We start from the raw sequence: 11,772 nt of genomic DNA on the forward strand, positions 1-11,772 counted from the left end.
GGAAGGGAGAGCTCAGCCATGGTAGCTTCTGATCATGTTCTCTGTGAAGAGAGCAGGGCCTGAGGCAGGGGGAGGCAAACAAAGGCCTGCGGGCTGGATCTGGCCCATTCGCCTCCTCAATCCGGCCCGCAGACGGTCCGGGGACCAGCTTTTTACATGAGTCAAATGTGTCCTTTTATTTGAAATGCATCTCTGGGTTATTTGTGGGGCCTGCCTAGTGTTTTCACATGAGGAGAGTGTGTGCTTTTATTTGAAATGCATCTCTGGGTTATTTGTGGGGCACAGGAATTCGTTCATTCCCCCCCAAAAAAAAAAATCGGCTCCCCCCCACAAGTTCGGAGGGACAAGTGGCTGAAAAAGGCCCACGGCTGAAAAAGGGAGGTGTGAGGAGGTCGCTGAAACAAGTAAATGAAAGATATGACATTGAAACTGTATGATGTGTGTTTTAAATTGTTTTTGTTTGGCTTTATTTAGTTTATTGTGTTAGTGTTGTGTTGTGTAATGTTTATACATTGTATTGTATTGTTTTCTTTTTTCTTCTTTTCTCTTTCTCTTTTTTTTGTAGTGTTTAAAAGTAATAAATATTATTTTAAAAAAACAACAAAGGCTGCGGAGATAATTTGCCCAGGGCGAGAGTTCAAATTCAAGGGGAAAGGCCCAGGTAACTGAAGCATGATGCCTGGGCAGGGTTTGCCTCTCAGTCTTGGAGTGGAGAGCAGCTTTGGATGTAATGCGGCTCCTGCGAAGCAAAGTGTGTCTTCCCACGCAAGATAGCAATAAATAATATTATGAGGATACCAGAGTTACTCTGTATTTTCTGGGCAGCCTTGAGTGTGAACTACAAACTGAGGAGTGAAGTAAGCTCACCCCTCAGACTGATGATGCCCAAAGGACTTTATATTTATGGGCTGCTGTTTGGTGGCGCTGGAGTCCCCAGTGACGCACCCCTGGGCACAACCACCCATTCAGATACCCTGTTTCATGCTTTTCGCCCACCGCAATTTTATTCTATTTTAATGATTGGGGGTTGAGGGGGAGCTTCTGTGACGGAAAAGTTTGTTTACTGAGCTGGTTAAGTCACCCCCTCCCTGATGCAAAGCTGCCTAGCAACAGCTCCTGATTGGCCAGAGTTCCAAGGGAGGAGGTTGGCGTGAAGTGAGAGAAGGCGTGAGAGATTCATGGGGTTTGGGAGAGGGAATCTTCTTCTGACAGGGGGTAGAGCTGAGGAGAGCTGCGAATTCACAGTATATGGTCTCAGGTTCTGAATCACACTGATAAAGATAGAAAAGACACAGTTCCACACAGTGTTTACAGGAAAAAGGGTCCTTAGAGGGAATACTCTGACAGGAAAGGGCAGTCGTGATTCTGAGGCAAAGGAGGATTTGGGGGTCTGTAAGGAAACAGTAGGGACGCGGGTGGCGCTGTGGGTAAAGACCTCAGTGCCTAGGACTTGCTGATCGTATGGTCGGCGGTTCGAATCCCCGCAGCGGGGTGAGCTCCCGTCGTTTGGTCCCAGCTCCTGCCCACCTAGCAGTTCGGAAGCACCCTTAAGTGCAAGTAGATAAATAGGTACCGCTCCAGCGGGAAGGTAAACGGTGTTTCCGTGTGCGGCACTGGTTCTGGCTTGCCAGCTGCAGCTTCGTCACGCTGGCCACGTGACCCGGAAGTGTTTTCGGACGGCGCCGGCTCACGGCCTCTAGAGCAAGATGAGCACGCAACCCTAGATTCGGACATGACTGGCCTGTACGGGCGGGGGTACCTTTACCTTTGGAAACAGTCCAGTTAAAATCCTAAATTCCTGAACTGTGTGTGGAGAAGTCTGATCTATGGAAGATGTGTAAAAGAAAATAACCTTAAGCCTGAACAGCAAACAGCCTATAACTTGAAACCATAATCATTTTAATAAAAAGCAACAGCACTGCTTGTTACATTGCAGTGAAAGAAGAACCAAAACTCCTAGTTTACACCTGTTATAATAAAGTTTGTTTGCAACCTGATTTCCCAAAAGAAAAGCCCACTGTCACTAGTGATTCATTCTCCACTGGGGATTTCACCTGAGGGAAAAGGAAACAGAGGGCTGGCCTAGGGAGAGAAAGTGCCGTTGCTCCAGTGCAGTTTCCTATATTTTGAAACGGGGTTGCCAGGTGTTTTTTGATTATTATTTTTTTGGTCTCTTAAAAAAAGGGGGAACGTTCTAGGCAATACCCCTCTTGTTGGGGGTTTGTACGATCATCCCGTTTGCAGTATTAGAAATCCCCCAGGCAGGTTTTGCGACTGGCACAGGTCCAACTGTGACCATGTGAATCTTGGGTGACCCTCTAGCTATAATAATTTATTATTATTAATTCTACCCCGCCCATTTGGCTGGGTTCCCCCAGCCACTCTTAAGCTTTCTTAAGGAGGTATGCAAAAGAGGTGATTTATCAATGTTTTAAAGTGTTGTAAACCTCTTTGAGATTTTTTTCTTTAAAAAGCAGTATAGAAATGAAATGAATAGGAATAATAATAACAACGAATGGCATTGCCTCTGCACATTCCACTGTGGCAACTGTAACAAAGTGTGATGGGACAATGAGCTACTTGTGCGTAAAAGGGTTAGTCCCTCGGAGTTTGCTTAACGTAGCAAAGCTCTGCCTTGAGCGGAGCCCTTGGACATGGCTCCGTCAGTCACTGGTAGAATCCGACAGTGGGCGCTTGCGGAAACGTTTTCAGCATAAAAGCTGCTTGACGGAAACGCGTCTCCTAGATTCCCTGCGTGACAGCTTCCGGCGAGGGGTGGGGTTCGCTAAAGGGGGCCTTGATACCTCCTCACTGTTCTCACTGGAAGTGTCCCAGAGCCTCCCCTCCGACTTCCTGTCCCTGGAAGCTCCTGCTCCCCCCTTACTGGTTCCCTCTTCTGCTGCTAAATCTCTTCTATCCTCCTGGAGCCCTTCCACCACCTGTTCTTCCGATGGCAGTTCCCTGACATCCACCTCCCCTCCAGGCCCCCCTCTATCCCCTCCCGCCTCCCCTTCTACAGGCGGTGAGGCTGGAAAGCCTCGGAAGGAACTCTCCTCGTCCTCAGAGGATTCAAACACTTTTAGCCACTGCCTTCCATTTCCTTCCCCGTCTTCCTCTTCTTCGTCGGAGTATGCCACCTCCTCACTCCCTGACTCTGGGAACCCTTCAAACACCCCTTCCTCATCAGTGGTTCCGAAGTATTCCCTCCTAAATCGCTCCACCGGCTGCGGTTTTCTTGGGAAACGCTGATGGAACGTTTCTATCAGAACCTCGTCGTGGACTTCTTCCGCCGGCACCCACGTGTTTTCTGACTCTTCCTCCCCCTCCCATTCTACCAAGTATTCCACCCGATTCCCCTTCCACCTGGAATCAATGATTCCTGCCACTTCCATGTTACGTTCTCTCTCTTCAATGACAGGTGTTTGGGTGACCCCCCTCTCCCGTTCCCCCCACTCCCGTCCCTCTCGGTACGGTGACAGTAATGATCTGTGAAATACGGGGTGCAATTTCATGTGACTGGGCAATCTGAGTTTGAAGGCTACTGGGTTCACCTGTTGTATGACCTCAAAGGGTCCCAACCGTTTGGGTCTCAATTTCTTACACCCTCCCTTAAACAGCAGTCCTTGGGTGGATAGCCACACCCGGTTTCCCACCCTTATGGTTTCACCTTCCCTCCTATTTCTGTCTGCTTGTTTCTTATATGCTTCTTTGGCTTTCTCCAAGTTGAGTTGGAGCTGCCGGTGGATTGCTTCCATTTCTTCCACAAAGTGTTCCGCCACTGGTACACTCCAGTGCTCCCCTCCTTCTTCTGGGAATGCTCGAGGGTGACACCCATAATTGGCCAGAAAGGGACTCATCCCTGTGGACACGTTTTCCGCGTTGTTGTAGGCAAATTCTGCCAGAGGTAACTTATCTACCCAATCAGTTTCTCTGTCTTTTACATAACACCTCAGATATTGTTGCAAAACCCCGTTTGCCCTTTCTGCTTGCCCATTTGTTTCTGGGTGCCTGGCGGTGGAAAAACTTACCTCCACATGCAACAAGCTCATTAGTTTCCTCCAGAACCTGGAAGTAAATTGTTTCCCTCTGTCGCTCAAAACCCTCAAGGGGGCGCCATGCAACCTGAAAATATGCTTTACAAACAACCTTGCAGTTTCTTCCGCTGTGACTGCATGTGAACAAGCTATAAAATGGCACATCTTAGTTAGTAGATCTACTACCACCATGACCGCGGTTTTCCCTTTGGATTTCGGTAGATCGGTCATAAAATCTATGGACACCATCTCCCATGGCCTTTCTGGGGTGGGTAAGGGTTCTAATAACCCTGCTGGCGCCAACCTCTCTCCCTTTGCTCTTTGGCACCTGTCGCATCCCCTGACATACTCCCGCATGTCTTCCCTCACCTTGGGCCACCAAAACTCCCTGGTAACCAACCACATGGTCTTGTGCTGTCCGAAGTGCCCCGCCGTGGGGCTGTCATGCAACTGTTTGAGCACCCGCCCTCTTAGTTCCCCATCTGGTATGTAGAGTGCCCCTTTGTAATATAGTTTTCCGTTCTTTTCCTCAAAACCCCCTGTGTTCTCACCTGTCTCCCTGAGTTCCCTAAGCTTTTCTTGGGCATATTCATCGTTCTCAATACCCTCTACCAGTTCTCTTTGCCCCACCAATGCCGCCCCACAAACCCAGTGGTCCTCCGAGATGATATGTCTTTCTTCCGCCGCTCCTTCCCCCTCTAAGTACTCAGGTTTTCTGGAGAGAGCGTCCGCTCTGACATTCTCTGCCCCTGGCACGTAGCGAATTTCAAAATTGAACTTGGAGAACTCTTGCGCCCATCTTACTTGTCTCTGGTTCAATACTCGGGCTGTCCTCCAGTATTCTAGATTTTTGTGGTCTGTCCGCACTTGAACCTTGTGTTGCGCCCCAATCAACAGGTGTCACCATCTCTTGAACGCTTCATGGATAGCGAGTAATTCCCTGTCGTACACGGTATAGTTCCTCTCGGATTTGTTCAATTTCCTCGAGAAGAAGGCACACGGTCTCCATTCTGACGTATCCTGTCCCGGCTGTAGGAGTACGGCGCCCACCGCTCTGTCAGACGCGTCGGTTTCCACTCTCATCGGCTGCCGCAGATCCACGTGTAAGAGTTGTTCTTCCGAAGCAAACGCCCTCTTTAAACTTTCGAATGCTCGCTGCGCTTCTTCCGTCCAGACAAATTTCTTCTTACTGCTGAGACAATCCGTGATGGGGGCTGTTAAGTGGGCAAAATTCTTGATGAACTTCCGATAGAAGTTTCCGAACCCCAAAAACCTTTGCACATCTTTCTTAGTTTTCGGTGGCCTCCATTCCAGTACCGCTTGCACCTTGCTAGGATCCATGGCCAGCCCCTTGTCTGACAACCGGTACCCTAGGAATTCCACCTCTCTGGTGTGAAACTGACACTTCTCCAGTTTCACCCACAGCTGGTTTTCTTGCAGTTTGCTCAGTACCTCTCGTACATCTCGCACATGCTGCTCTTCATTCTCTGAGTACACCAGTACATCATCTAAGAACGCAGCGCAGTTCTTGTAAAGCAATGGTCCTAGGACGTGATTCATGAATGATTGAAAAACTGCCGACCCCCCCTGGAGGCCGAAAGGCATAACGCAGTACTCAAAGGCCCCCAAGGGGGTGAACATAGTGGTTTTCCACTCATCTCCCTTTCTCATACGTATCAGGTTATACGCCCCCCTCAGGTCCAGCTTGGTAAAAATTTTCCCTTTTCTCACCCGGGTCAGAATGTCATCAATTCTGGGCATAGGGAAAGTCACGGGTTCGGACACTGCGTTTAGGGCCCGGAAGTCCACAACCAATCTTGGTTTATGTGAATTTTTTTGGTCCACAAAGAACACTGGGCTACCCCCCACCACTCGTGACTCTCTGATGAACCCACGCTTGAGGTTTTTGTCAATAAACTCCCTTAACTCCTGCATCTCCCTGTCTGACATTGCATACACCTTGCCCACTGGCAATTGTGCTCCTGGGAGTAAGTTGATTTGGCAGTCAAAGGGTCTGTGCGGGGGTAGTTTATTTGCTTCCCTTTCGCTGAAGACGTTGGCAAAATCTGCATATTGTCGTGGTACCCTACCTTGATCCGTTGCTTCTATCTTTGCTAACGTGGCCTGGGTACCTACTTGGCCCCCCTTTTCCGTGCAGTGTCCCATACAATGTGCTGACCCAAAGGAAACCACTCTCTGATGCCATCCCACAAGCGGATCATGCAGCGCTAGCCAGCTCATCCCCAAAATGATGGGCGCTCCTCCCAAAGTGGCTATATTAAACGCTATCAGTTCCGTGTGTCTTGCCACCCTCATTGTCATGGGGACAGTCTGCTGGTTAACTTCTCCTCCCAACAGCGCCCTCCCATCAATCGTGGTCACCTGCAGGGGATTTTTTAAAGGGATGGTTTGTATCTGGTGTGCGGCTGCAAACTCCTTACTCATAAAGTTGCAGGAGCTGCCTGAGTCTAATAGCGCCTTAACTTTTAGAGGGTGTCCGTTTGCCAGCTCTAACAACACCTCTATTACTAGCGCTGGTCTTGGCGGTTCCGGCGTGGGCACATTCACTGATCCTTGGCCTGGCTGCTGTGCCCTGATGGTTCCAGCCAGGCGTTGGCTTTTACTGACTCCTTAGCTCCCTCCGCCTCCTCCCCAACAGCTCCCGCCATTCCTTGCCATTCCTTTCTTTGCGGACAAACCCTGGCAAAGTGACCTGGCTGTTGGCAGAGAAAACATTTCTTGGCGCCTTTCCCCTCCTTCTTCCGCCCTTCGCTGGGGTTTGAAACTGCGCGCGCGCGCGCTATTCCGATTTCCATCGGCTCTGCTGGCTGGGAAGGCTGCTCTGGAATCTCTGGAATGCGGAAATCCCTCCAACGCTCCTCTTTCCCTTCCCGCTTCTCCAGGGCTCTGGCCTCCTGGCGTGCTCCTATGGCCAGCGCGGATTTAGTCAAATGGTCCATAGACTCTGCCCTGGGCGCCCGGGAAAGTTCATCTTTTACTGCCGAAGATAATCCTTCTTCGAACAGCATTTGTATCGGCTCCGCAGACAAATCCCAATTTAATTTATGGATCAACATGGTGAACTCAGTCCAGTACTCACGGACAGATCGGTTCCCTTGCTTACACGCCATTAACTGTCTGCGCGCCACTCCCTGCTCAATCTCACTGGAGAACATCAGATCCATGGCGCGAAAAAACTTCCTTGTGTCCTTTAGGACCTCGTTATTGGCTGCCATCAGGGGCCTCACCCAGTCTCTCGCCCCTTTTTCTAGATGGCCAATCACATACCCCACCCTCGATTCCTCATCAGGAAAATCATCAAACTGCAGATTAAGGGCATATTGCATTTCTGTCCTAAAGGCTTGATAGTTCCTGGGATCACCCCCAAATTTCTGCACCAGTCCCGGCACCTTCCTTGAGACTTGGGTGGCTTTTCCCTTCTCTGCATCGTGAGCCCTCCTCTCCTCAAGCCTAGCCGTTTGCAGGGCTAACTGCATCTCCAACATCCTGTACCTTTCTTCCAGGTTTGGAACGGCTGCAGCTGCTTCCCCTTCTCCGGCTCCGGTTGGGTTGCTCATGATGCCTCTCCTTGCACAAGCGCTTTCAGGGACTGTCGGATTGCTGTGATGGGACAATGAGCTACTTGTGCGTAAAAGGGTTAGTCCCTCGGAGTTTGCTTAACGTAGCAAAGCTCTGCCTTGAGCGGAGCCCTTGGACATGGCTCCGTCAGTCACTGGTAGAATCCGACAGTGGGCGCTTGCGGAAACGTTTTCAGCATAAAAGCTGCTTGACGGAAACGCGTCTCCTAGATTCCCTGCGTGACAGCTTCCGGCGAGGGGTGGGGTTCGCTAAAGGGGGCCTTGATACCTCCTCACTGTTCTCACTGGAAGTGTCCCAGAGCCTCCCCTCCGACTTCCTGTCCCTGGAAGCTCCTGCTCCCCCCTTACTGGTTCCCTCTTCTGCTGCTGAATCTCTTCTATCCTCCTGGAGCCCTTCCACCACCTGTTCTTCCGATGGCAGTTCCCTGACACAAAGGTTTAAGGTGCCATTTGGAATTAGCTTATATATCTAAGCTTTCTAACACTGCGTGTTTCTGTTTTGTGAAATTGGTAATTTGTGCTCCCTGCCATGGTCTCCTGTATTCCAAAGGTGCCCCTAGGCTAGAAGTCTTGGGGGATGCCTAATTTATCCTCAGACCTTATCCAAGACCATGAGGTGAGGCAAGCAGATATGCAATGGAAAAATCTGACACATTATTGTCATCATCTCTTTAATGTCATCTACACACAGAAGCGCACACAATCCTTTGATTTATAAAAAATCAAGGAACGATCTGGAAGTTACTTTTCCACACATTTCTCTTTTTTTCCTGGAGGGGTGGCCAGGCTAGCGTGTCACCGGAGACAGTTCAAGGGAGGTTTCTGGCCCCACCCAAAATATAGGCAGAAGGGGCTCTCCAGATAATTCAGCCATTGTAACATAGTATGCCTTGCCTGTATCAGCATCAAAAAAGAGAATTTGGCGTCCTGGATAATTGACAGCCACCCGGATCCTCCTCAGCTTCACATCAGGCCGGCTACGCAAATGCCTCAGGCCCCAGATGCCTTCCTCAGGGGTAAAGTGGAGCATGCCCTTTCTCCTCACAGACTTCCTGGTGACCCCCACCGCCCATTCACCCGAAATATCCATAGTGACTTCCCAGTAGTGCCTGCCTGCTTTAAACCCCTCACACCCCAACACGAAGGGACATCCGCTGAATCTCTCAGGATTGTCCGGCAGTTCTTGATGTGCCTCTCCCCACCTCGCGCTTCGACGATCCTCGGACAGGATCAGGTGGGGATGAGCGGTATCTGAGTCCAGAGTTACACTTGCTATTGTCATTGCGAGGAGACAAAGGAAGAGAAAAGAAAAGAGGAATCAGCTGGGAGGATAGACATTGTGAGCTTAGATCCACTCCAGGGATCATTGAGGAAAGGGGTTCCTTTCCTGACTGGACTGTGGGCCTCCTTGCGGCTTCGCTGCTAGGCTCAGCTTTGGCCCTCTGTCCAATTTCAAAAACTCTTTGAAATTCTCTCTCCCAATAACCAACTGACCAAGGACAAAGAAGGGGAGTAATAAAAAGGTTGGGATCTTAGAAAAAGGAGTGACTTTGGACACTGGTTCTGTCCACTGTGGCCCCACCAGCTATCGGCACACATTGGCCGCAACAGCTCCCCCAATGGATAACTTTTCCCGCTATCCTTAGTTAATGCAGTGGTGGTTTCAGAGCCTGCAAGCAGGGATGATGGAAGCAGAAAGCTTCCTGAAAGAGCAGACATTCCCTCCTGGTTCTCTGTCAGACCATCTTGACCGTGAGCCCTTGAAAACCTGCTCCCTGCCTTGCAAACCTATTCCCCCTGGCCAAGACTGACTCCAGCTCCAAAAGCTGAGGCTGTGAAACAGACACTTGGGTTTGGGCATCGGTTCGGGCTTTTGATGCTATTATTTATGTTACTTCTTTATTTTCGATCTTATGATTTAGGTGGAAGTTGTTCAATTTGGTTGTGTACTTTTTAATGTTTTATTCATTGCATATGACTATTTTGTGTTATTATGTAATTATTTATATGTCGCCAGCCCCCTTGAGCATGGGCTTAACTTTGGAAAGGGGAAGTGCAAATAAAATGATTGATTGATTGAGGCTCCTCAGCTTACCTTTCTTCAGAGAGAGTCCTGATGTTAGAGTGCCTGTGAAATGGAAAGCAAGAGAGATTAAGCATCACACACCGTCGTGGTATTAACTAAACACGAGTTATTAGCTAAACACGAGTTGTGACAGAGTGTCATTGAAACTACCAAACTGATCATTAAATTTACCACAATATTCTTGCGCACACACACCCCCTCACCAAATTCAGTGGGCCGTAAGTCATACAAAGCTTCAGCCACAGAAGTGTGTGAGTTTTTTCAAATGTCCCTGCATAAATCTGCATGTGGGTGAGACACTGTTGCTGAAGAAATAAACATGTTGCCTTCATGCTTAGATGATGTAGACCAGAGAGGAGGAAGTTGGACTTTAATTATCAAAGTCCAAAACAAGCAGAAGGCACCAGGCTGAGAGAGGCAGTCTCAGCAAATGGCATTTTGAGCCGTGGTTGCAGGACCTCCTTTCCTCCTCAGTGAAATTTAAAGTTACCTTCCCTACTGACCCTCAAGTTCAATTTTTCTGGCTCTCCTAGCATTACAGAGGACACCTTGAGTTTATCCTCAATCCCATATGGACCAATTCAATATCCAGCATGAAATTCTTGCTGCCAATACCTTTGAACTGCTCCACAACAGCTTCCAGAAATGGATTTATTTCAAAGATGTCCAAGATTTTCCACATAAATTCAGGAGGGAAAATTTTGGGAGGCTCAGATGTCTGTCTCCCCTCATGCCTGTGGAGAAATAAAAGGTTTAAGTATGCCAGCTGGCTCTCCATCCAACCTCAAATTCCCAAAGGAACCAATAGGAGAAGAGGGGAGAGGATCACAAAGGTCTCAAGAAAGTGGCTGGTCAGATTCAAGGTGAATAATAAGAGGACAGCTGAAACGTATATTGAAATAAGCAGTGCAGGGAATAAAAGTGTGAACAATGGTTTGTTGCTTTCTTAGATACATCCCTGTTTTGGAAGACGGTTGAGACTACCAGGTGGAAACAGAAAGGAAGGAAAGAGAATCAGAATTAAACGAGAGATAAAAACGGAGAAAATGAAGTTTGGAAGTGAAAATAGGAACTTTAGAAAAAGTGGGCCCCTATTGATTTGTTAAAAGTTGGAGGTCACAAAGACCCATACTGTCCCCTTGGGAACAACGGGTGTTTTTCCTTCTGTCCACATCCTTCACAGAACCGCAAAGCGCAAAGGAAAAGAAGAGGGATCTGCTTACCTCTGCAAAGTGCTTCTAATATCCTGCAGGGGAAAGAGAAAAAGAAGAGAACTCAGCATCCACGACTGGCCATACATCAAAGCCCACGCCCCATGCCTCAGGCCAAGCAGGGTAATGTCATAAAATCAGAACACAGCCTCTTAAATGAAGCCCTGAGCAGGAACAAAAGAGGACCAGTAAGGGATCAGACCAAGGGATCCACCTATTTGCAGCCCAACTCGGGTAATATAACCACAGAAGGGAAAACTTCTTAAAAGAAGCCCTGAAATGACAAACTGTCCCACACCTTAAAAGGCACAAATAGGGCTCTGTTCATTGCAGGGATCAGGCCAAGGGATCCACCAAGTCCAGGAAGGCAACACCACTAATTTGGGAGCCCGCAGCAGACCCATCATCAGCCAAGAGCAGAAAATATCTGATTCCATCATTGTTAAGTAACAAATTAAGGTGCACATTCTCTGCTTGTCCTCTTAAATGCTCCTGCACCTAAAATAAGAGAACCAGCTACCAGCTGCACAAAACCAAGCAACGTGATTTGTGAATAATGATAGAGGCAGAGACTGGTCTGGTTGTGGCCTTGACCTGGAGAAAATCTTGGGCTGCTTATGCCACCGTCCTACCTGCAAGAATTCACTGGGGTGCTGCTGAAGCTTCTCCTCCAGCTCCCGGATGATATTTTGAAGAGAGTCAAGTTCTCTGGAGAGCCAGCCCAGCTGCTCATTCAATTTTCTTGTAATCTCATTCTCCATTTCTTCTATCTTCTTCAGCAGCTGGTTTTCCCATTTTTCCAGAAACGAATGTAGTTGCTTAAATTCATCCTTCATCTTCTG

The 11,772-nt window shown here is 48.7% G+C and overlaps 1 protein-coding gene across 1 annotated transcript; it reads right to left on the reverse strand.

Annotated features, from left to right (window-relative positions):
• Positions 1–8,290: 8,290 nt before the first annotated feature.
• LOC307209006 (ohanin-like) lies at positions 8,291–11,288 on the reverse strand. Its single transcript, XM_079964082.1, has 4 exons — positions 10,943–11,288; positions 10,335–10,453; positions 9,729–9,761; positions 8,291–8,905 (listed from the first exon to the last, which is right to left on the reverse strand). Exons 1-4 carry the CDS (start codon positions 11,017–11,019, stop codon positions 8,421–8,423), a joined length of 714 nt encoding a protein of 237 aa, XP_079820208.1. The 5' UTR covers positions 11,020–11,288; the 3' UTR covers positions 8,291–8,420.
• Positions 11,289–11,772: the final 484 nt, after the last annotated feature.

The sequence above is a fragment of the Podarcis cretensis genome (genome assembly GCF_951804945.1).
Source record: "Podarcis cretensis genome assembly, chromosome: 2".
Lineage (NCBI taxonomy): Eukaryota > Metazoa > Chordata > Lepidosauria > Squamata > Lacertidae > Podarcis > Podarcis cretensis.

Excerpts from the sequence above, each read along its gene's own strand:
- LOC307209006 (XM_079964082.1), bottom strand. The coding sequence starts at position 11,019 with ATGTATGGCCAGTCGTGGATGCTGAGTTCTCTTCTTTTTCTCTTTCCC. Across the intron at positions 10,454-10,942 it reads ATTAGAAGCACTTTGCAGAG|GCATGAGGGGAGACAGACAT; the intron begins GTAAGCAGATCC and ends ATTTCTCCACAG. Across the intron at positions 9,762-10,334 it reads TGTTGTGGAGCAGTTCAAAG|GCACTCTAACATCAGGACTC; the intron begins GTATTGGCAGCA and ends TCCATTTCACAG.